Raw genomic sequence first — 25,567 nt, 5'->3', positions numbered from 1 at the left:
ACCAGCAGCAAAAGGCTGGGCTTAAGAAACAAGGCTTTTCTAACTACACAATTTTATGAAATAAAGCCTTCCCCCTGACTCCCCCCTCCCCTGTTTTGTAAAACTCCAAAAAGTTCTTTTGCTGGAAATGTGATTAGCCTTCTATTTCGACAGGGAGATAAATACGATTATTTTCTTAAGTAAAGAAAACTGTTACTTTTTGGAAAATGATAGAGTGTAAACCGGCAATCAGAGCACTATGTTTAAGGATTATTTTCCCCCCTCAAAGCTTTTTTTTCCCCCTTGGGGGAGGGGGGGAATCCCAATAGACAGAACAGACAATTTGCTTTTTTGTTCAAACTGACAAGCATTAGTGTTTTGTATTGGATACTGTAGAATTTTTATGATTGAATGTACCTTCATTCTAGGACGGAGAAGCCAAGCCAAAGAAAATACCAGGTATTAATGACAATAGAAAATGGCCCGTGGAAGCTGCAAATATAACTGAATCCACTCAAAATGACCAAACTATTTAGAAGCCTCTAAGTCCTGGCCTACAGTGTGGAGTCACCTGCCTGGGGCTATGGAGGGGGACCGGGGAGAATGAAAGATACCCCCCCCCCAAAAAAAGAAGGCCAAATCCAGGCTTACATCTAGTCAGCCTCAGACCAGATGAGCTGCAGACAGCACAAACAGGCAATAGTTTCAAAAAGTTCTCTCTAGCCTAGAAAGAGCACCGTGGGTTCCAGACTACCATAATCCAAAGGCAAAGAAGACGGATGTATTCCCCAGCTTCTCCAGGGGGTGGGGGACTGTGGACGGGGAAACAGGGGGAAGGGGTCCCCTTGATCCTGAGAAGTACACAGCTAGCCGCCAGTCACAAGTCCTCTCCTCAGGAAGCAGCCCGTGCTGGGAGGCTGGGGGCTCACCTCTGTCATCCTAGCTGTTCAGGAGGCTGAGATCTGAGGACAGAGGTTCAAAGCCAGCTGGGGGTAGCCCTGAGACTCTTATCACCAATTAACCAGCAAAAAAGCTGGAAGTGGAGATGTGGCTCAAGTGGTAGAGCACCAGCCTTAAGTAAAAAAGCTAAGCAATGTGCCCAGGCCTGAGTTCAAGCTCTAATATAGCCCCTCCTCCCCCACCCCCCAACAAAAGGCAGCCTGGGAAGGGCACAACCAGAAATGACAAGTTACTGCAACAGGCAAATTGAAGACACTGGACAAAAGTGCCTTTAGATGCTAACTAAAACTGAGCTCATACAAACACTACTCATCCAGAACAAAGTAGCCAACACATGAGTGATTTCAAGGGGTCCTCCCCCCTCCCACCCCGCCAGACCGTACCAAGAACTCTTCTGGCCCAGGCATTCATGGTGGTACAAACTGGGTCTTCTGATTTCATGCTCCAACCAAGAGCATTCTGCAGTGACTCTCCCCTTCAGCTACACTGAGAACACTGACGGTAAATATGGCTTTGTACCTGCCATGCCAGGTCATGAATGAAGCACCCCAACTAACTACCCTGCCCTCCCTCCCGACACCACCACCCCCCACCTCAGCACCAAAGTAAACACACAGCACAAAGCCACATATTTTGCAAAGGAGTGGAGAAGATCAGCCAGGGTTGCATTTCATAAAACTCAATCACAGCTAGCAAAAGAACCATCTGGCAGTCAGCCGCACCTGCAGAGCGCAGGCCTGTCCAGAGGGATGTGGAAAAGCCGCAGTGACAGCTACCACCGGGCGGAAGGAGAGCAGAGCCCAGGGCTGGGACTTGAAGAAGAAAGGCCCTGTATCGCTGGGAGTTCATTAAGCTTTGTGATAATGGGGACGCCACCACTAAGGGAGAGAGAACAGATCCATTCCCGTGCTGGAAGCCCACATAGACACATCCATGCCTACAATACCATAACAGGTTTAAAATGAGATCTGAGGACCGAGGTTCGAAGCCAGCCAGAACAAGAAGGTCCATAAAACTCCTATCTTCCACTAACCACCAAAAAGTGCATGGCTCTTGTGGTAGAGCTCCAGCCTTGAATGAAAAAGCTGAAGGACAGCTCTCAGGCCCTGAGTTCAAGGTCAGCCAAAGCAAAAAAGTGAGATTCCACCTCTACTAAACTGAAGGGTGGTGGATGCATCTTTCATGCCAGCTATGCGAGAGGCATAAGTAGGGGCCTCCCAGTCCAGCCTGGTCCCAGACCAAATTCTCAAAGACCCTACCTAAAAAGTAGGTGTCATCCTAGCTACTCAGGAGGCTGAGATCTGAGAGTCAAAATTCAAAGCCAGCCTGGACAGACAAATCCCAAGACTCTTATTTCCAATTAACCTGCAAAATGAAGGAAGTGGAGGTATTCCTCTGATGGTAGAGTGCCAGCCTTGAGTGCATCAGGCCAATCCAGAACGTTAGGCCCTGAGTTCAAACCCCAGTACAGAAAAGACAGAGGAAGGCAAGGAGGGAGGGAGGAAGGCAAAGAAGGAAAGGGAAGGGGAGGAGGGACCCCGGACAGAAAAAGGGATAGGCGTATGCTCAAGTGGTAGTACCCTTCCCGAGAAATGCAAGACTGAGTTCACATTCTAGTACTGCCGGGAAAAAGATAACCACTCCCCGAAATAAACATCTGTTAAAGATGGAGAAAACCAGCCAGGTGCCAGTGGTTCACACCTATAGCTACTCAGGAGGCTGAAACCTGAGGGTCATGGTTCAAAGCCAGCCCAGGAAGTCCATGAGACTCTTATCTCCAATTAATTACCAAAAAAGCCAGCAGTGGAGCTGTGGCTCAAGTGGTAAGAGTGCTAGTCTTGAGCAAAAAGAACCTCAGAGACAATGTCCAGACCCTGAGTTCAAGCTCTAGGACCAGAACACACACACACACACACACACACACACACACACACACACACACACACACACACACACACACACACACACACACACACACACACACACACACACACACACACACACACACACACACACACACACACACACACACACACACACACACACACACACACCTTTAAAATAGGTCTAATACCCAAAAATAACTCTAAAAAATTTTTTTCAGCAAAAAAAAATAGTTTATGTTCTTACTGGATCTAGACAATTTGCAAACTCACCAGTAGCATCAGGATGGACCCTTAGTGCCCAGAGAGGGCACGTGTGCACTATGCCATTATTAACACGCTAAAGAGCAGGTAATGCAACATACCATCCAGACTCCAAGACTTAAATTCAAGGACACACTAAGCAACTCATGAAACCACAAATCTGACAGGTCTAAGCCAATTTTCAGAGGTCACAAAGCAGCAATGATAAATCACTTACAAAAAAAAACGGAGGGCATTCAGTGACTCACTGGGAGACATATAAAGGGAAATAAATCACATGTAAATGGCATAAGTTCATATCCACTTCCAATAAATCAGAGTCCTTGAGGGAGGTGAGAGACAGGGAAGTGCTGCAGATATAGACCAGAGGCAGGAGGCCTGGCTCTCCACACAATTTGTGGAGTTTTAGCAACTTCCTTTTACTGCTTGGACCTTAAGACTCTTCATCTATTAGCTACCTTCCAAGATCCCAGCAGAAAAAATTCCAAATATAATAAGCAACACCGAAGCATTATAAAGTAATACACAAGTGACACGCTGCCAACTATCCATTACAAAGAAGTAATTCTCTCATGTTGTTCAAACTACCTCGTTTTCTCCAATGCATTCATTGCCCTAATACAACTTGGATTTCTGTGTGTGTGTGTGTGTGTGTGTGTATGCATGCACATGTGTGTGCACCTGTGAGCCAAGACCAGGACTTGAACTCAGGGTTTCTTGCTCTTGCTTAACACTTTAATTCTAGGCTGATGCTTTACTACTTGAGCCACACCTCTATTTCTAGAGGTAAGAGTCTCTTGGATTTGTATGCCTGAGCTGGCTTCAAACTGTGAATCCATTACTGTTTTTTGCACCACATCACTGAAATCTGCCACAATAAAAAGTCAAAGATGGATCTTTAAAAGTACTCCTGAAGGGTTCCTAATGCTCTAAGCCTTGCTTCTCATGTGTCCGTGTAGCCTGGCAGGCACCAGTGGCTCACACCTGTAATTCCAGCTACTCAGGAGACTGAGATCTGAGGATCTTAGTAAAGTCAGCCCCGGCAGAAAAGCCTGTAAGATTCATATCTCCAATTAACCAGCAAAAAGCTGGAAGTAGAGGCATGGCTCAAGTTCCAGAGTACCAACTTTGCTCAAGTACAAACAAACAAAAAGCAGAAAAGCAAACAAACAGATAAAATATCAGTGTCTAGAGTCAACCTAGGATCTTGATTGAATATAACCTCCAGCTTAGCCGTCCAGTGGTTCACGCCTGTAATCCTAGCTACTCAGGAGGCTGAGATCTTTATATAAAACCTCCATGCAGCACTCCTGAGTCTGGAGTGAGCCTTGGATTTCTGCTTTTAATAAACTCTATGTGACTCTGAGGCAGCTAACTGGAACTGCCCATTAAGATATATCAAGCCAGGAGCCAGTGGCTCACTCAGGTGGCTGAGATCTGAGGATCATGGTTCAAAGCCAGCCCAGGCAGGAAAGCCCGGGAGACTCTTATCTCCAACTAACCACCAGACAACCAGATCTGGCACTGTGGCTCAAGTGGTAGAGCACTCACCTTGAGCTGCAGAGCTCAGGGACAATGCCCAGGCTCAGAGTTCAAACTCCATGACCAACAACACCAGCAAAAAGACGTGCCAATCTAGGCTACAGGAAGCACCCAGTCTTGTGACGAAACTTATCCAGGTTAAACTGTCCTTCCGATGACACTAGGGGATGGGTTTGAGAGGACATGAGAGACAGGCAAGCTGTGGGATCCCACACTGTCCCCTGAACAAGGGAGTCAGTGGTAGGAATTAAAGAACGGAATTAATTAATTAAAGAATTAAGGAGAAAGGAACAGCCCGGAAGATACTCAGGATGCAGAATCAGGGGACTTCAGTAATTGATCTGGTATGAGATTGAAGCCAGTAGCATCAGGGGATCCCCAAAGACACAGCTCACACCCCTGTGGCCCCTTATAACACCCTGCACAAAAGCCTCTGTGTTCAAAGAACTCAATAAATGTAGGTGAACAAAGACTGGAAGCTATTATCCTACAGAGTGAAAAGGCCGCATTACAATGCCAAGGGGGAAAAGATGCCGTGTGCCATCTCAAACAGGAGAGGGTAAAACCTCAGCCAACACCACAACGTTACCAAGCCAAATGGCTAGTGAAACAGTGCCATCCCCTATAGGTTGTAAATGCTACATGGGTCAAGTAATAATGGAATCTGGCACTGTCAACGGAAAGGAATGGATAATTAAACCAAGGTTTAGCAAACTGAAATAAGAACATTTGAAATGAGAAACTGTAACAAACTTCTTGCTTGCTTTACTTTCTCTCCCTCTCTCTCTCCCCTCCCCACTTCCTCTCTCCTTTCCTCCTCCTGGATTTTTATTCATGTAGAAATGTGGTCCAAGTTATTTAAACCTATATACAGAAAACCACTGAGCAATGGCTGTGGCCTTTTTTCTCCATAAATTTCTAAGAAGCAAGAATTTCCTCTGTGTCTGGGCATGGTACTGCATGCCTGTACTCACAGCTATATGGAAAGCGAAGACAGGAGAATGGCAGTTTGAGGCCAGCCTAACAAAAAGTTCCCCTGTGTCAAAAATAAAGTTGAGTGCTAGTGGACAAAGACCTGATATTCCAGCTCTGTGGGAAGATCTTGGGGGGCGGGGGGTACGCGGTGCAAGAAGAGATCCTATATCTGAGAGGGGAAAAAACAAAACTAAAAACAAAAAGACAGGCTTGGCACAAGCCTAGCAAGTGCAAGGCCGGGCACTGGATTTCCAGGTAAAGAATTTCTGCTGGGGAGAAGAAGGCGGGGTCTAGAGCATCTAGAGCATGAAGAATGAAGTCCTTGTACCTTGTCTCCTGTCATGACTATGCTCAGGACTGAAACCTTCTGCTTCAGCCCATACTGGGTTGAAGGAAAAGAAGCAAAATCCTAGATGGTGGCTCAGCCTCTTGGCTGTGTCACCTGGGCGAGTCACTCAACTTCTCTGAACCTCTCTCTGTGTCTCCCAAGTCAGTAAGATGATGGATGTGGCACCTGAGACCACGGATACAAATGGCTCACACAATTCCCATGATCCCCCATCAGGTCCTTACGAATGTCTACTCCTCCCCTCCTCACACCAGCCCTCCCCTCATATGGCATTCTCACCTGTGCCCATGCCTACTGATGGCCTAAGGGCCACCCTGAAAGATTCCGTCTTCTCTCTAGGATTCCTCCACCAATCCCTTTGTCCCTTAAGGACCATTTTCTCATTTGGAGTCTCCAGCCTGGTATTTCTAGCCAACCATCAATCCTTGCAGCCTTCCTGGTCTACTTGAATTATCACCCAGGATCCTCAACTAGAGGGTTGTTTTTTTTTTTCCTATTTCCCTTTATCTCCAATGTCTGGCATAGAATAATTACATTTTCACCAGGCGCCAGTGCTCACGCCTATAATCCTAGCTACTCAGGAGGCTGAGATCTGAGGATCGCAGTTAAAAGCCAGCCTGGGCAGGAAAGTCTGTGAGACTCTTATCTCCAATAAACCACTAGAAAACGAAGTGGCGATGTGGCTCAAGCGGTAGAGTGCTCGCCTTGAGCTCAGGGACAGCACCCAAGCCCAGAGTTCAAGCCCCACAACTGACAATAAATAAATAAATAAATAAAAGAATAATTACATTTTCCCCAATCAGTGATGACATGGATTGGTGCATGATGGTTAGCAAGAACTATTTATTACCCAATCTCTTGGTCTTAAAAATTTGGACATTATGTTGGATGGTTCACATTTATTCCTGTCTGGATCAAGGACTACCGTTCATAATTTCTGGTAATCAGTCAACCCTGGGATTATAGGCAATATATAGATAGCCAGAAGGCAGAAGTAAGTAGACACCAAAGAAAATGAGCTGGGGCGGGAGGGGCAGACACACACACACAGTGGCATATGCCTATAATCCTAGCTACTCAGGAGGCCGAGATCTGACAAAGACAACTCCAGGTTGAAAAGTTCCTAAGACTCTTCTCTCCAATTAATCACCCCAAGACCAGAAGTAGAGCTGTGACTCAAGAGGAAAAACTAAATGAAAAAGCTAAGTGACAGCACCCAAGCCCTGAGTTCAAGCCCTAGAATTGGCATGCATGCACCTGCACACACACGCACGCACGCACGCACGCACACACACACGCACACCAAAAAAAAAAAAAAAAAAAAGGAAAATGTTCAGCACCCCAGCTCTGGAAATGAAAGATAAAGGCAAGGTGGACACTGACAGAAAAGCAGAAAAAGGAAGTCTGGGGCAGGGCTGTAAATCCCCTTCAGCTGAAAGGGACATTATACAGCATACAACAGGAAAAGATAAACACAAAATCCTCCACTGTTCCTGACTTTTTAATTTCAAAACTTCAAAGGATCCACAGAAATATTTCACTGCAGGTCTGTGTCAAGGCCAGGCCTCTGACCTACCCCAGAAGAAGAAGAGCTGGTCCAAGTAATGATGTTCATCCTAAGACACCTACCCCTATGCTGCCCGGGGCCCCAAAACTGACCCAGGAAGACAACCAATCTGAGAGCCAGGAGGGATGACAAAGGCACAGCACAGGGACCACGGCGCCCACACCAGGGCCACAGGACATGACATGGACCTGTCAGAGCAACAAACCAAAGGTAGGAGGATGCAGAAATGAAGAGGCACATGGACCAAGGCAGGTGAGAAGGGACCGGAGCAGATCTGCAGAGAAAGGGTGGGATGGAAACCCACCGGCCACACAGGGACAGAAGACAAAATCCCAATGGCCACAGACCTGAGACACGCTTTGTTGCTCTTGGTCACTGGTGGGCTGGAATGATGATGATGTCCGGGGGGACAAGTGCTTTTTCACTTAAGCCAACTAGGGTAGGACTCTTTTTCTTGCAACAAAATATGCCCTGACTACAGCATTCTCTGTTAAGCTAAGCTAAAAACATTCCTCCGGGAGATTGCTCTTATAATCTATTTCAACTGACAGCAGCTACTTTTGTCTGATTTATTGCTGCCCTAAGCCCTTCTTCTGAAGGGAGGAGGGGCGGCGATCGCTTTTCAAGCTGGGCTGATCTGAAACTGGCTTGGCTAGCAGCCCTCCACCCGGCATCTGAACTGGTTTGGTCAGCTCATCCATTCCCTGAAAGCAATGGAGCCACCACATCAGTAACTCCGTTGCTAAGGCAACTGCTTACTTTCCATATCAACTGCAAACTCGTTGCTATGGAGACGCGTATACAAGAAAAATCCCTCTCTCCAGCCAGGGAGGGAGCAGATGGCAGGGAATTCTTGGGGTAGGGGACATTGCTAAATGGGATGTTTACTGGGGTGCCTTTCTCTATCAGAGATGCAATGGTCCCAAATTCTCTTACAAGTTCTATGCCTATCACAAAAAGCAAAGAACAGAAATAGAAGTTTGACTTCACCTCCTTTTTGATCAAAAGGTAATCCAGAAATCTTCTTTAGTTTCTTTCCACCCAAAGCCTATGTGCTAATGGGTCTCAGATTTATACCTCTCTCTACCCCTACTGAGCCTACAACTCATACATCCAACTTTCTATCTGACATCTCCAATTGAATATGGTCAAAAAGAATATTTTTGCTTGAATTTGCATCTTACCTCCCAACCCAAGTTTTCCAACACACTTTCATCTATGACCTTTAATTCTGGACGAAGAGGGTATAATTTCCATTAACACCTAACTCCACTGGGATAAACAAAAGCGTATCCACCCTCCACACATACACAGCGCTTTTATACCTCTCATTCTCCCTTTTGTGTACATATGCTGGTACTGGAGCTTGAACTCAAGAGCCTCAAACGCTTGCCCAGGGCCAGTGCTCTGCTACTTGAACCACATATCCACTTTCTGGCATTTCGTTGACTCATTGAAGAGTACCATGGACTTTTTTTCTGCCTGAGCTGGCTTCAAATAGCAATCCTGTAGATTTCAGCCTCCTGAGTAGCTTAAGTTTGCAGACATGAGCCACCAGCATCCAGCTTCAGTCTCTCGTTTCTAATGTACTTCCTGTGAGCCTTCTTTCTGTTCCTGGGACATTTCCAGTCCTTGCCACCTCAGATCCTTTGCATGGCTGTCTCTACTTGCCTTTCAATGCACACTGGTCAGTTCTTCTTCGAGGTGCCTTCTCTCTTTCCCATCTCTCTCTAGTCTATTATCCCATACTTTTTCCCTCACACAGGCCACCCTCATACATGGCCTGTCCTGTCCTTATGTTGAACATGTGTCTCCCCAGCCAACCCCTCACTGGGGATGGTCCAGAAGATCATCTAGTAACCTATCCGCCAGCACCCAGAACAGTGCCGAGCATGTGCCGAGCATTCCATGAACTGAACAGCATGAATGAAGAAGCGCTGCTGACATGAACCTCGGCTACTTTTCTCTGCAAGTGCAGCTTGCATGCATAGCCTCATTGGTCCTTTGTAAGCTAAGTGTTCTTTCTGCAAGATCGCAGGAGCCTGGCTGAAAACACTCTGTGTGAAGGCATCTATAGGAGAAAGGAAAGAAGTCAGCTTATTCAGTGAGAAAACCAGGAGCGCTTAGCGTCACTCTACGCCCATGTTGGTGCCAGGCTGCCTAGCTTTTGGATCCCAGTGGCTCTGTGTGTGCTTTCCCTCCACTGTAGCCATCACAGGATTGTCTTTAGGGAGGGGAAAAAAAAAAATGTTCCTGGATGCAGGTGGCTCACACCTGTAATCCTAGCTACTCAGGAGCCTGAGATCTGAGGACTGAGGTTCAAAGCCAACCCAGACAGTAAAGTTCTTGAGACTCTTTATCAGCAAAAGAAAAACAGAAGTGGAGCTGTGACTCAAGTGGTAGAGTATTAGCCTTGAGCAAAAAAGCTAAGTGATAACACAAGGCTCTGAGTTCAAGCCCTAGTACCAGCACTAAATAAATAAGCAAACAAAAGAGAAACAAATGTTGGCTGGGAAAATGGCTCAGTGGTAGAGTGCTTGCCTAGCATGCATGAAGCCCACATAGACAGAAAAGGCCAAACGTGGAGCTGTGGCTCAAGTGGTAGCGTGCTAGCCTTGAGCATAAGAAGCCCAGGGACAGTACCCAGGCTCTGAATTCAAGCCCCAGGACTGTGGGGGGAGACAAATGCATGAAGTCTGTTGCCTAGGTATTTTCTATCATTAGACAGTAAACACTAAATCAGATTAAATCACTCATGGGTCCTACTCTGAGGACAGTCACAGACTTCTACTAGGCCCTTCAGAGAGCTCCAGGAAATAGTAGGAACTGAAGCCCCCAGGCCTCGAGGGAACCCCACACACCTGCAAGAAGGACAAGAGAAGAAAGGGGCACGGGGAGCCTGTCCCCACCAGAAGCCTCCCAAGGCCTGTCTGTGCTTACTGCCTCCTGCTGAGATCACAAGCACAGGTACTCAAACAAGCACAGGCACACACACACTCCAAATCAAAGCCTTCATTCTGTGCTCAGAACTGTCTGTAATCTCACAGAGCAAGCCATCAGGTTATTATTAAAAGAACAACTTTGGACTTGACTATCTTCAACCATCTATTTCCTTGCTTTTCTTTGCTTTTCTTTTTTTTTTTTTTTTAATCATTCTTGGCACATACTGCCTCTCTTTACCTCTTATCAAGCTGTTTGCTTTTGAAGATATGAAGTGCAATTTAACCAGAATATCTCAAAGCAAAGTACTGGTTAACTGGAATCATTTTTAAGGGTTGGTATCTTTGTTTTTACTTAAGTTACTACAGCAATTTCAAATTTTCTGCTTACATCCAACAAGTTCCCATTCTTATTTATATAACCTTTCAACCACCATCTCTCCCCTTCTTTCTTTCTCTCTGAAACTCTTCCAACAAACACATCTCTTAGGTCTAGTAACTCTGGTTTTATAAGCATCTAGACCTTTGTGGCTGAAAATCCAGGCTTGCTTAGTGACAGAACCAACATTTTCACTGGGGTTACAATAGGCTCAGCTTAAAAAAAAAAACAAAAACCTTCAATTCCCAGCCTTCCTTATAGCTAAATCAGGTCACATGCCCAGGTTATAACCAATGAAATGAAAGCAGGTTATAGCCAATGAGTTAAAAGCCGAGTTAGGTTTCTGGGAAGACCTTTAAAAGTGCTAACTCTGCAGGACCTCTGCACATTTCTTTCTAAAATGACACTGTGCTACCCGATGCCATCTTTGACCAGGAGAGGACTTGGAGAATGAACAACAGTGATGCATTAAAAATGATAAAGAGGAAAGATTGTTTTATTTGTATGACAGGGAAATAAGACTTCTAGTCTATTTAAAACCCTTTCTTTGAACCTCGGGGAAGGGAGGGAGGGAGGGGATGGTAGGGGGAAAACAATGGAGGGGGTAACAATGTTCAAGAGGAAGTGTACTCATTACCTCACTCATGTAACTGTAACCCTCTGTATAGTAGCTTTACAATAAAATAAAATTTAAAAAAAAAAAAAACCCTTTCTTTTGTATTTTCTGTGAATTTAGCAGGCAAACCTCAACCTAACTATAAAATCCATGCTCAATATTCATTCCCACACCTGCAGAACTATTGTTAACTTGTTCAAGTGCTGTCTATAAAGAAGACTTACTTACCCAGCCCCAGGTTTTATCTTAGTTCCAAAATGCCTCTTCTCTGGGAAGAAAAGCCTGCTGACTGACTTCCCATGATGTCACTGGTTGGGCAGGCTTGTTTCCGGTACTTACGGGAAAGAAGCTAATGCTTATTCCTTTTCATTTTTGTATTATGTTCCTGTTTCCTTGGAATGTTAGCTCCTGAAGCAATCATCAAACCTCACCTTTTACGTTAACCTTCAACATTATCAAATAGTTCCACTAAGAAATTAATAAAGCCAGGTGTCAGTGGCTTATACCTATAATCTTAGTTTACTTCAAGAGATTGATGAAGTTCAAAGCCAGCCAGGGCAGATCAATCCAAGACTTTTATTTCCAATTAACCAGCAAAAAACTGAAAGTGGAGGTATGGTTCAAGTGGAACAGTACTAGCCTTGATCAAAAAAAGAGCATGCAGATGCCCTGAGCTCAAGCCCCAGAACCCCCTCAATCCCCCACCTCCTCACCCCCACCCCCACATACAAAAGAGAAAGCAAGTCTCCAAGAGAAAGCAAGTGTAAATGCTGGGGTGTGGCTCAATGGCAGAGCCAGCGTTCAGCATTTGCACAGCCCTGGGTTCTAGCCACAGCCCCACAAGAAAGGAAGAAAGAGAGTGTATGTATTAATCCGAATACAGATCACATTTTGTGAAAGCAGCAAAGCCCGTGACTCTCAAACAGGAGGTCAGGGCGCTGGCCTCCTGCATTATTTACTGCAGAGAATTATCCGACAGCTAAAGTGATTTCAAAGGAAAATCCCAATGCCTCTTCAGCTCACCAGGAAAGCAATCTGTTGGCTGTATACCCTGGCAGTATACTGCTGGAGAGACATCTGGCAGACCCTCTTAGTGCACAGGGCTACACCAAAGAGAATGAATACCACAGTTCCCCACACCTAGGGGCGGGGTGACAGACAGTGACTTGGGAGACAAAGAGCGAAGGACCACAGTTTGAAGCCAGACCAGACAAAAAGTGAGTGAGATTCTATACTCAAGAATCATGCTGGATATCTTGCAATCCTAGCTACTTGGTGAGCCGAGGTACGATCTTGGTCTCAAGCTAGCCCAGGCAAGAATGTGAGACCTTATCTTGCACAGCCTTCGCACAGACCCTTGTTGAGGGGTCCCACTGGCATCTCCCTGGGGAGTCACTGTAGGAACCAGGAGAACAGCATCTATGTGAGAAATGGGAAGCAGAAAGTAAAAGAAAGGGTGGGATTATCAGAGCAGTGCAATCAGGACTTCTGTGAGAAAGATCTGTTCCCTAGAAGGAAGGAGAGCCTGTAGGTAGAGATCATTCATTCATTATGCGGAATGAATGGATGAATGAATGAGCAAAAGTTAGTAAGGATGAGACAGTGGAAGTGTGCCTTGGCCAAGGCTCCTGATGACGGGGGACACAGACAGAGCAGAAAACCACCACCCAAGGCATGCATACATTCCTTGGGAACACAGACCGTACTACCTACCATGAAAGGTCCTGTGACTGAGAGGTGAAGACCTGACAGACACGCTGGTGAAGACTCAATCTTCTAAGGCAGCACAATCGCCAACACAGACAGCACACGGCAGCCCTGTGGCCTGGCACCCACTGTACACTGGTTAAAGAGAGGCCATCTCCTGGCAGAGCAGCAGGAAAACAGCAGGGGCCAGCACTGTACCAGGACCACAGCAGCATCTTCTAACATTCATCACCTTCCCTAGGACCCATCGGACATCACTCTTTATCCAGTAATGGACCAGGCAGGAATGCCCTTCAAAGCACATTGGTCAAGCAAGAAGATGACTGCCAATCCCACAGAGGTGCTGATGACTCTGGTGGTCATGGGGGCCAATCAGAGCCCAGCTCACATATGGAGGGGAGGTCTGTAACCGTGCTACCTCAGTCCAAACTGCCTTTGAAGAAGACTTCCATCTACCAGGAGTACAGGGGTTGGACAGAGAATTGGATAAATGGTGTTTATGTTAGAAGGGAATGAACTCTCAAGATACTGGCTGCTCCAGGGGACCAAGGCGAGAACCTGGAAAACAGTCACAGGAAAGCCACAGGCAAAGCGCAGGACCTCTGCATTCACTGAAATGACTGAACTGCCCGTTTCAACACAACAAGAATATAAACTCTCTTCTATTTATTCTTTATGTTTCTTTATCCTGAACCCCCCCTGAGTTAATGTGAGGTTTATTTGGATTATTTTAATCCCCTGTAGCTCAGGTTCACAGAACACTTCAGAGAAAGCACAAGAGACCACCTACAATGACACCTACACTGAGAAGGTATAATCAAGCACCAAGGTTGGGCCAGGCACAGTGGCTCACAACTGTAATCCCAGATACTTGGGAGGCATGGATAGGAGGATCACAGTTTGAAGCCAGACCAGGCAAAAAAGTGAGTGAGACCCTAACTCAGACACATGCTGAGTATCTTGCAATCCTAGCTACTTGGCAGGGAGAGGTCAGATGTTTGTCCCAGGCTAGCCCATTTAAATGTCAGACCCTATCTAAAAAGTCAAATGGAAGCAAAAAGGTTTGGAATTTTATGTATGACAAGTGGTAGAGAGTAAGGACCAAAGAGGGAAGGAGGGAACCAGTAATGAAGGGAAAAAATATTAAAAAAAAAAAAAAAAAAAAACACAACACTAGAGTTAAGCATATAGTCGTAGGAGCTAGCAGGACTTAAGAGTGAGCTCTTATTCCGCCATTTACTGTGTAGCCTCCAGCAACTCACTGAACCTCTCAGAGCTTAACTCATCCTCCAATGATGAAGAAAAGCAACACCCTCCTCCATGAGCAAGAAGTTGGTTTGGTTTCTAAAACTAGCCAAGCACTAGTACCTATATTAGCCTCTCAGAAGACTGAGATCTGAAGGTTCACAGTTCAAAGCCAGCCTGCAGAAAAGTCCATGAAACTCTATCTCCAGTTAACCAGCAAAATGCCAGAGTCCTGAGTTCAAGCCCTGGTAATAGGAGGAAAAAAAATCTGGAAACTGGATTAGGAGTATGGCTCAGTGCTAATTAAAATCTTAAGAACTAAGCCAACAAAAATGTTAGATCTTCTCCACAGAAAAATGCAAGGTGCACTATCACGTGACGTGTTGCCACTAATTTCAGGCAGTCAGCCAAAAGAGCCTCTGACACCTGAAGACTCCGGGGTTACAAAGCCCTAAGCAACTACCAGATGCCTCTTCTGCACATAAGAAAGTAAAGATGCTCAGACAGCCAGGTGCTGGCTGCATCAAAACCAGGACCAGCCAAGTGTAATGGTACATGCCTGTAATCCCATCGAAGGGAAAGAAGTAGATCTCAAGATCTCAGTCCAGGCTGGCCTGGATAAAAACTCAAGGTCCTACCTGAAAAGTAACTATAGCAGAAAGGTCTAGAGATGTGAATCTGGCAAGCATAAAGCACTGAGTTTAACCAGTGCTGCCACCAAAAACAAAACAGGAGCCCTGTTTTCAACTTTCTTTCAGACAAGCATCGCTTACCCCTTTATAAACTAAAACTGTATTCAGAGCACTCATCCCTGGATATAATAAACATACTTTCGTACAGAGCTCTTTTTATAAACCTTCTGATGACAATAACGTTTGTTAAAATAGCCAAGAGGAGAAGTAGAAGAAAAAGAACAGAAATAGAAACACACACATACCTGAGACATTGTCGTCCGGTTATCCAAACAACTACTTGCCTTCTCACAAGTTCCCAGAGAACACAGGGTCTGCTCATCTTACAGCCCCAACTAAGACGTGAACTTAGGAGACAAAGTAACACCACCCCAGGCTTTAAACCTCATCTTCATTGATCCAGGGCAAAGACTATCCATTAATGACACCAGAAGCTGAAAGACCAATGTGGATGCTAGCAGAGAGAGAAACAGCTGAGCCAGGAGCCGGTGGCTCACTCCAGGCCAGCTCGGTAAATCAGCAAAGTTCCTGTGAGACTCTTCTCTCCAATTTAACCACCAGAAAATGGGGCTGTGGCTCAAAGTGGTTGAGCACTAGCCTTGAGCAGAAAAGCTCAGGAACAGAGCCCTAAGTTCAAGTCCCATAACCAACCAAAACAACAACAACAACGAAAGGAACAACTGACCCCCTAGGAAGCCCTGGAAGTCAACTTCCACACTCCCAGTGGACAGTGAGACCATCTGTAGGCCACATTCCCAGGGGAGCACTGTATTTAAATGACCATCTTAGAAGACAGAATGTAAAGAAGGGGAAATGATGGGATTCGTTAATAAGAAGGGCTGTGGCAGGGAGGGGCCAAACATCACGACAATGGAAACAAATTTGTTGTAAACAAATCTGGGATACCTGAATTCCCGCTATCAGATGGCACCAAAGAATTTAACTAGAGTTGCCAGAGGGACGCAGGCAAGGTGGGGAAGGTCAGAAATTACTGAGGATTCCCATGCGCAGTCAGGTATGTTGAAATAAAATGACAGAAGTGCAACGAATTGCTCCAACACAAGTCAGCACCAGTCACAACAACACAGAATGAAGGAGGCTGAGGCGAGACAAAACCCTCATTAATGAGGGAACTTGGATGTGAGCGAGTACAGCGTGGAGAGTGAAGATCCCTACTTTCCGATCCACTCCATCTCTGTTTGAAAATGTCCATGATTACACCAAAATAGCCAGACACTGGTGGATCAAGCCTCTAATTCTACTTATTCAGGCTAAGATCTAAGGATCATGGTTCAAAGCCAACCTGGACAGAAAAGTCTCTAAGACTCATCTCCAATTAATCAGAAAAAAAAAAAAAAAACAGAAGTGGAGATGTTCCCCAAGTGGTAAGAGTACCAGCCTTGAGCGAAAAAGCTAAGCGAGAAGGCCCTGAGTTCAAGCCCTACTATGGACAAGCGCACAAAAAATGTAAAAGAATAGCCAACCACTGCTGGCTCACACCTGTAATCCTAGTTAGTCCAGGAGGCTGAGATCTGAAGATCCAGGTTCGAAGCCAGCCTGAGCAGAAAAGTCTCTAAGAATCTTATCTCTAATTAACCACAAAAAGTTGGGCATTGAGGTATTGCTCAAATGGCAGACCACTAGTCTTACAAGAAGTCCTGAATTCAAGGCCCAGTACTGGTTGTACATATACAGCGCGTGCGCACGCGCGCACACACACACACACACACACATACAAATCCTTATCTACTGAAGTCCTTTAAGAGAGGAAAACAGATGCAAAACTGTCTATTTTCTCTTGACTAAGTGTTCTTGATGGAAGCTCAGCAGATGGAAAGAGCACAGAGAGGTATTGCTTCTGAGATCTTAAACCTGGCCACAAGTCAGAAACACATGGGAAGCTGGTCTGAAGCTTCCCAGTTTCCCAACCCACCTTGGTAGCAAGCTCTCCAGAGAGAAGCCTGAAGAATGGTAATGGTTTCTGGGTGCCACTGGGATTCTATTGCAATGCAGTGTCTCTGCTCCTGCAGCCCAGCCCAGCAACTGTCCAACTGTGGTCCAGCAGGGTGTGTAATCTAAGCGAGCCCTCAGGACCAGCATCACACAGGACTCCATGTTCTCAAAGCGCTGCCAAACTCAACTGTGTTCTCCATGTTTCCAAAAAAGAAGTAGAATGGCTAACTGAACGCACACAATAAGGCAAGGCTCCTGTTCACATCTTCCTCGCACCGTCAGTGAATTTCTCAGCAGCATTTGTGTGTATGTAGTCATTTGGGTTGAGGCTGAACTTCAACATGGGAGCTACTGCCAAGTAAAATTCCCTGGGAAAAAAACAAATGTAGCTGGGGAGCCCCAGGGACTCTCAGTGGGCAAAGTATCAGGGGGAATACCTTCCTCTTTACTCAGAGCCAGGGAAGAAATCCCAGGCGAAAAGTCCAGAACTAGGACCACTGGAGTACCCTGGCCAGCCACAGCTGAGCCCAGGGACTCTGAGAACACCTGAGGGTATGGGGCAAGGGGTGCCCTGCAGAGCGGCCACTAGCTGTCCCCAGAGTGACCCAAGGGAACGAGAAAGAGGAAAAACTCACATGGAATAATTCTGATCTTGGTGGGAACAAACTCTCACCCACAAAACTGGTAACTGTCCAGAAACATGTCAATACAGGCCAACAGGGCCAAGAAGCCAAGACTCAATTTTTCATAAGATTAACAATCTCAAGTCCAAAAATATAAAGCCACTCCCTTTCCACACTCCCTTTCCACACTGACAGTATCAGGGTTTGCCCAGATTGACACAAGCACCCTTCCAACATGACTCCCAGAATGCAATGCAGGCGGGACACGGGAGGGGTAGGGCAGAGAGAGCTTCTCCAGGTGAGCCAAGGCTGGGTGGTGAATAATCCCCCTGCCCCCTTCTGAGTTGGTCTTGTCTTTAACATTTCAGAGTGTGCATTTGCTAAATTACTTTTATATGCACCAGCTTTATGTCAAACCCAGAGACACAGGCATGCTGTGGCTTGCAGAACCGTTTACTCCAAACTACAAGCCTTGCTTTGTGGCTTTACCAGTGACAGGCCGCTTTTGAGGGGGAAAAGGAGAAGGGGGGGTCCTGACCAGCCCTCTTCCTCCTCCTCTACATTCTAAGTCTACAACTGCTTCCATTTCTTTCCTCAAGGACCAGCCTATACAGAAGCAGTTAATACTACAACCTAGTACTTTACAAGAGTGAATCTCTTCAATGGTTCTAGAATGATCGTAAAAGCACTCAGAGCCAAATCCACAGGTTTCTCTCCAAATGCCCTCATCTGAGAAAAGGGGGGACCTGAGTGGCTGGGGTCAACAGAGGGCTCTCCTGATGCACAACTCTCCCCCTCACTGACAGAGGTACACCTTAACATCTACACAAGGACCTGGGAAAGGAAGGGCACAGCAGACTCATGAATATTCATATCTGCTATCTCCAACCAGGCACCACCCACACCAGTGATCAAAGTCAAGACTTCCGGGTGGTCATAACTTTCCTCTTTCCTGGTACCGTGGCTCCTGCGCCCTCTCTTCATTTCCCCATTTTCAAACTTTGATTTACAGACAGCATTATGGACAAACATGACCCGTTTGAAGAAACACAGCCACTCCACTTCTTCTTCCTCTTCTTCCATGTCAAAGACAGCTAGAATATTCTTGGGTACTGAGGAAGGTATTTTTAATGTATGTGTCTGTATGGGTCCTGGGGCTTGAACTCAGGTCCCTGGTGATGTCCTTGAACTTCTTTTGTTCAAGGCTAGTGCTCTACCACTTGAGCCATAGCTCCATTTCCAGCTTTTCTGATAGTGGAGATAAGAGTCTCACAGACTTTCCTGCCAGTGTTGGCCTCAAACAGTAATTCTCAAATCTCAGCCTCCCTGGGTAGCTAGGTTTACAGGCGTGGGTCACCAGGCGCCCTACGAGAAAGGGATTTTTGAACAGAAAGAAATAAACGAGTCCAACCCTCCTGGACCCATTCTGAATAGTATTTTTAGTCCAAACCTGAACATCAACAAGCCAAAAAGCAGACAGACTCCCCCAAACCCCCAGCCACACACAGCAGCAGCCTTAAGAGGAAAGGCAGAGGAACAGACACAGGAACAGAAAACTCAGTAGAGGGAACTTTTCCTGGCAAGGATTTTTAACTCTGTGACATCACAGTTCTGCTTTCTAGTTTGGCAGATCCCAGCTCCAGGGCACCTCTTTACATGCCTTAAAAGCAAAATGTGAACATTGTCTTCTCTCAGCCAATAACAATGGGCAGAGCTCAACCTTTATGGTCAAAACTTCAACCTTCTTTTGTGCCAGTTCTGGGGCTTGAACTCAAGATCATAGTCACTGCCTGTTAGCTTTTTTTCACTCAAGGTTGGTACTCTTACCACTTGAGCCCCTCCTCCCCCATCTCCACTTCTTGTGTTTTGCTGGTTAACTAGAAATAAGAAGTCTTGGGGCTGAGAACGTGGCTTAGTTGTAGAGTGCTTGTCTAGTATGCATGAAGCCCTGGGTTCCATCCCTCAGTACCACATAAACAGAAAAAGCAGGAAGTGGCACTGTGGCTCAAGTGGTAGGGTACACCAGCCTTGAGCAAAAGCACCTCAGGGACAGTGCCCACTTCCAGAGTTCAAGCCCCAGGACTGACAAAAAAAAAAAAAAAAAAACTCAAACTTTTATGCTTTGAGCTCCAATCCTCAGATTTTAACCCTCCTGAATGGTTAGAATTACAAGTGGGAGCCTCTAGCACCCAGCAAGATGCAACACCAAAGTGAGCTGAACAACCGTGGGAACAAATTGGACCCGCCAACCACTGTTGTGTAATGATGGGACCCCCCTCAACAGACACAAACTCCAAGAGGGCAAGCTGAATACAGAAGTTGTTCACTGCTAATAAATAGAACGAAATCCATTTGTCACCGCTGCTTCCGTTTTAATGCAGAAAGCTCTTAAATTGTAACACCAACACCAACACCAATCCATTCAGTTGCAGACACAAAAGGGCTTACCTGACTCCTCTCTTTGTCCACTTTTTTAAAACACTTATTCAATGACAAATTATGTCTCACTGAGTTTTTCCACCCAGTCGGTGCATTTGCAAAATACGGGAAATGTTCCAAGATCCAGTTGTAGATATCTTTCACTGGCAGACGCTTGGCTGGCGAGTCCTCAATGGCCATAAATATGAGGCAGCTGAAGGAGTAAGGGGGCTTGCAGTTGGGGTTCTGCCTGGCATCGTAGGGCATGTCAGAGTGGGCGGGAGATGGAGGGGTGTCATCGTCCAAGTCCTGGACGGGGCTGACACTCCTGAGGACCGGCTCCCCGAAACTCTTCAGTAAGTTCTTGCTCTCGTGCAACCAGTTCAGGTTTGTGAGCTCCTCATCTTCCATGGTCCCCTCTTCTAGTCTGATGTCAGGCAGAGAAAAGTCAAGGTCATCGTCTTCCTGAAGGGCCTTGGAGAAACTGCTACCCCGGTAACACTGACTCAGTCCACTAGACACACTGATTCCTGAGCTTTCCGGCTTCTTACTGGCAGGCATGACTGGACCCATTTATGTGAAGGCTCCTGGGAAAGAGACGGGAAGAAATGAGGAACAAGTGAACCAACACAGAAAAAGGCAGCTAGGAGGGCTCCTAATTCCCTCAGCCTCCTCAGCTACCTAGGAACCCAGGAAAGCTCACAATCCAACCACCTAGCGATTCACAAGAAAAAATTTAGTCCACTTAGGCACAGGGTACAGTGCCCTGATGTTCCTTTAAACAAGACAGCCAGGCGCCAGTGGCTCATGCCTGTAAGCCTAGCTACTTGGGAGGCTGAGATCTGAGGATTGCAGTTCGAAGCCAGCCCAGGTAGGAAAGTCTGTGAGACTCTTATCTCTAATATAAACTACCCAGAAAAAGCCAGAAGTGGAGCTGTGGCTCAGCATTAGCCTTGAGTAAAGAGCAGCTCAGGAAGGAACAGTGCCCAGGCCTCAAATTCAAGCCACAGGACTGGAACAAAAATTAAATACATACATACATACATACATACATGCATGCATGCAGCACCTTTCATGTACAGGTATGTCATGAGAAGAATTAGCAGTTTCACAATGGCTCCTCTCTGTGACCAGGGAAAATCAATTATTCCTCTTGCTTTAGATTCATTATATGCAAATACATAACCTTTACAATTCTCTAAAGGTTCATGATAAACAGCAAAATATATATGCAATACAAAACAACTCCTTTGGCTCTGTTACACATCTCAGTTTTTTATCCTTCGCAATAAAAGAATATACTAGCCAGCAATGGTGGTGTGTACCTCTAATCCAAACACTTGAGAGGCCAAGACAGGAAGATTTTGAATTTAAGGTCTACCTGGGCTACACAGGAAGTCTCAAGACAGCCTAAGTCCCTGTCTCAATTTTTTTTTTCCAAATGCACCAGCTCAGGATTGTACTCCTAGCTATTCAAGAGGCTGAGAGCTGAGACTCTTATCTCCAATTAATCAGCCAAAAGCCAGAAATAAAGGCATGGCTAAAGTGGCAAAGTGATAGCTCTAAGCAAAAATATTTGAGTGTGAGGCCCTGAGTTTTTAGCTCTGGTACTGACTCTCCCATCAAAACAGAAAGGAAGGAAAGAAGGGAGGGAGAGAGGGAGGGAGGGAAGGCCAATTATTTCAGATTACTTTCAGCCATCTCCATAAATGAAGACCATCATAAAGGCCTCGAAATTTAAAACTGTAGCCATAAATACCACTGATTTATTTGGTTGTTTCTTGCCAGTGTGTGTATGTGTGTGTTGGTACTGATGCTTCAATTCAGGGCCTAGGTACTATCCCCTTAGCTTTTTCTAATGAAGGATAGCACTGACTAATTGGAGATAAGAGTCTTATGGATTTAAATACCTCCATCCTCAGATTTCATCCTCCTGAGTAGTTAGGATTATAGACCTAAGCCACCAGTGCCTGCTTGGTTTTGTTTTGTCTTGTCTTGTTTTTTGGTGAGTCACAGGGCTTGAACTCAGGGCCTGGGTACTGTTCCCGTGCAAACTTTCTGTCGACAGCTAACATTCTACCACCTTGAGCCACAGAACCACTTCCGGTTTCCTGGTGGTTAATTGGAGATGAGAGTCTCACCAATTTTCCTGGCCCAGCTGGCTTTGAACCACTATCCTCAGATCTCAGCCTCCTGAGCAGTTAGAATTACAGGTGTGAGAAATCAACACCTGGCTTTTAAAAAAAATTGTTATTATAGGGCTGGGAAGGTGGCTCTGTGGTAGAGTGCTTGCCTTGCATGCATAAGCCCTTGGGTTCGATTCCTCAGTACCACATAAGCAGAAAAAAAGCTGGAAGTGGCGCTGTGGCTCAAAAGTGGTAGGGTGCTAGCCTTGAGCTGAAGAACTGAGGGACAGAGCCCAGGCCCTGAGTTTGGTCCCCATGACCGACCTATATATATATATAATAAAGGTGATATAGCGCAATTACAGGTTCCTAAGTCAGGCAACGGTACATTACTTTCTTGGACAATGTCACCCTTTCTTTTCTCCCAGTTTTTCTCTCCCATCCCCACCAACAAGTTATATAGTTCATTTTTAGTGTAGTGTGCAGAGTACTACTGCTACATTTGTTCACCCTTTGTCACACCCTTTGTGCCCCTCCTCCTCCCAAAGAGAGAGAAATGAACAAACAAGACCAAATAAAACTTTTTTTTAAAAAAACCTCACTTCCATTTCCTGGAATTCATTTCAAAAAATAATATTTTATATGATCAAAGGCACAAAAACTCGTGTTCAAAAACTGCAACTTAAATTTCATCTTCAAGTTTAAAAAGGGTGACAGAAATTCTATGTATTTCAACTTGAGAAATACATTAAATTTCATTAGGCAGACTGCACCTACAAGTAATTTCATGCACTCAACAAATAAATGGGAATGAAAGATAAACAACTAAAATTAGAATTGGTAGGAAGAAAGTTGCTCTCCTGATCAAAACAGGAAAACAAGCTCAACAAAAAGTGTTACAGAATTCTACCCTCTCCACCACACACATCCTCATTTTTATCAATGACCTAGAACAGACAGTAAAAGAATATCTGATGAGAAAGGAGAGTGAGGCGGCGGCAGCTCCACAAACAGAATGGTCCCTACATATAGTAAGCTTTCCCACTCTCAGATCTAGCACTCAATGCAAGATGGACAGTTGTCCACTCTGCAGAGCTAAACCAATGGGCTTGGCTTAGCTTATAAAAAGATTGTCTGCCTTGGGGTTTTCCTCTCCCTCAAAGAAGATCAAGATATCTACCTAAAAAAATGAACGAAACATGAAAGGCAAACATGATTATTCTAAGCCTCTACATATCCATTTACAGTAATAACTGTTACTTCCATGCAGAAAGTTCTAGAATGGAATTCTGGAAAAGAATAAAGTGGGTACCAACTCATCAGCTAAGGATGTCAGTTGGTTGTAGCACCATCCTTCACCCTAAGGCAGATAAAGTCTCAGGTGCAGGTAACTCACACCTGTAATCCTAGCTACTCAGGAGCCTGAGTTCTGAGGATCATGGTTTCAAGCTAGCCCAAGCAGGAAAGTCCATGAGACTCTTATCTCCAATTATCCACCAAAGGCTGGAAGCGGAGGTGTGGCTCAAGATGCAGAGTGCAAAATAAAAAGCTAAGAGGCAGTGCCCAGGCCTTGAGTTTAAGCCCCAGTACTGACACTGACACACTGACACTCACTGCTACTCACACAACATCCTCTCTTCTCCTCTCTCTCTCTCAACACACACACACACACACACACACACACACACACACACACAGATAAGCAGAGGTAGATAAGCAACCAGCTTGGAAGGCAACATAGTCCAACCCAGGCAGAACAGTCCATGTTTAAGAATAAAATAAGCTTGCATCTTTAGGTTTGGGGACACGACAGAGTATATAGCCTGATATGGCTCTTAACTTCTTTATAAATGAATAAAAGTAAGCTTGCTTCAAAGTTACTCAGATCCCTTCAGAAAAATGTTCTGATTATGAGTCTATCCGTACCACAGAGTATAAATGAGAACCACCTAGACACTGAAGTCAACTTTAGCTCCAAATGAAAGTTATATGTCTCCAGTGCTTCCAAACAGGAAAATTGTATCATGGCTGACAGTAATTTAATTGCATTGTTGCTATGACAACATGCTGCTCTCTTTCTTTTTAATTTGCTTATTTGTCGGTAGCTTCCCAAAGGAACTAACATGCTATTCTCCATGTTTTCTTTTGTTTTAAACAAATACTGCTGGCAATGTGATTTTAACAGAAAAACAGCCCTATCCAGAAAAAGAGGGGTTATGCATAACTTGGGATCATTCCCCTCCCGATAAATCTTGTGTTTTAAAGTAACACTGTAGTCCATAGCAGATTACTATAGTTCCATGTCAAAAAGAAAGAAAGAAAAAGAAACAGTTTCCAGAAGCCACTGCTGAGGAGTTTTCCATTATTTCACTCTAGCTACATGTTCGCCAAATCTTTTCTTCCTCGTTTTTTTTTTTTTGGGGGGGGGGGGGGGTAGATGTCTGAATCATGTGACCCTACAGTTAGGCAAGCATTTTAATCTGATGCCAATGAAGTTGCTCTACCAGATACGCAAATAGTTACTCACTTGGTGACCTCTTTACAACTTTTGGGTTCGTTATTGGAAATGTTCTCAACACACACACCCTCCCTTTTTTTTTTTTTTAATGAATTGCAGAGTTGTTATTTTAATGGAGAAAATGGAGCAGGAAAAGCTTAATCTCTAGGTTACTAATCTGAATGTCCCTAAACAACTGACAAAGACATTATGGCCCAGCTCTGAGCAGATGTTCGATGTGAACTTTAAAAAGTTGAGAAATGCTCCCCAAGCGGAGCTGGGCAGTGTAGTTTGTGGGGGGCGCGGGACCGCCCCACTCCGTGCGCGCACGCGCGCACACACGCACGCGCGCCGCTCAGTCTACTGTACTTGTCAAAAACATTTCAAGGGGACCAGCGGGAGCAGCGATTGGCCGCGTCCCGTGTCAATCAGCGGCGTTGCCCAGCAACGAGGAAACTGCTCTTCTCCGCGAATTCAGGGCAATCCGGAGCTCGCATACCTTCACTGCCGGTCAGATGTCATAAACCTTTTATTGGCCGCACAGCGGTGAGCCTTAAAAACAAATCAATAAAAGCCCGCCGTCCCCCCCAACTCGTCCGGAGAGCCCAAGAAGGGCTTCTAGACGTGGGCTGAGGAGGGGTCGGGCCTCGGGGGTCTCTGGAGACATTCCCCGCGGGTGCCAGGCTTGCACAGTTTGGGGGGGTTGGGGGGCGGGTGGGATCTTTGTTAGGAGCCTGGTTCTCATCTTGGGGTCTCTACTTGGCCGGCGCCCCCTTCCAGACTCGGGTCGGCGGGGATCCCATGCTCCGGCAGACAATACCAACTCTGTTCCTCTGGGGCGTCTTTGCGGAAA

At 45.6% G+C, this 25,567-nt stretch overlaps 1 protein-coding gene across 9 annotated transcripts in view; it reads right to left on the bottom strand.

The window, feature by feature from the left end:
* Foxn3 (forkhead box N3) overlaps positions 1 to 25,567 on the bottom strand; it is a 371,707-nt gene that overhangs the window by 174,394 nt on the left and 171,746 nt on the right. For 8 of the 9 annotated variants that reach the window (XM_042692487.1, XM_042692494.1, XM_042692496.1 and 5 more), the window contains one exon: positions 20,122 to 20,678. In XM_042692487.1, the coding sequence (XP_042548421.1) occupies positions 20,122 to 20,664 (543 nt within the window). In that variant the 5' untranslated portion in view covers positions 20,665 to 20,678. Of the gene's footprint in view, positions 1 to 20,121; positions 20,679 to 21,147; positions 21,216 to 25,567 lie in introns of all 9 variants that reach the window. The other variant, XM_042692492.1, reaches the window with a different exon arrangement.

This window comes from Dipodomys spectabilis, unplaced genomic scaffold (assembly GCF_019054845.1).
Source record: "Dipodomys spectabilis isolate Male_0828 unplaced genomic scaffold, ASM1905484v1 ptg000157l, whole genome shotgun sequence".
Taxonomy (NCBI): Eukaryota; Metazoa; Chordata; class Mammalia; order Rodentia; family Heteromyidae; genus Dipodomys; species Dipodomys spectabilis.
Note: the sequence above shows the minus strand (reverse complement) of the source record. Positions and strands in the feature narration are given on the sequence as shown.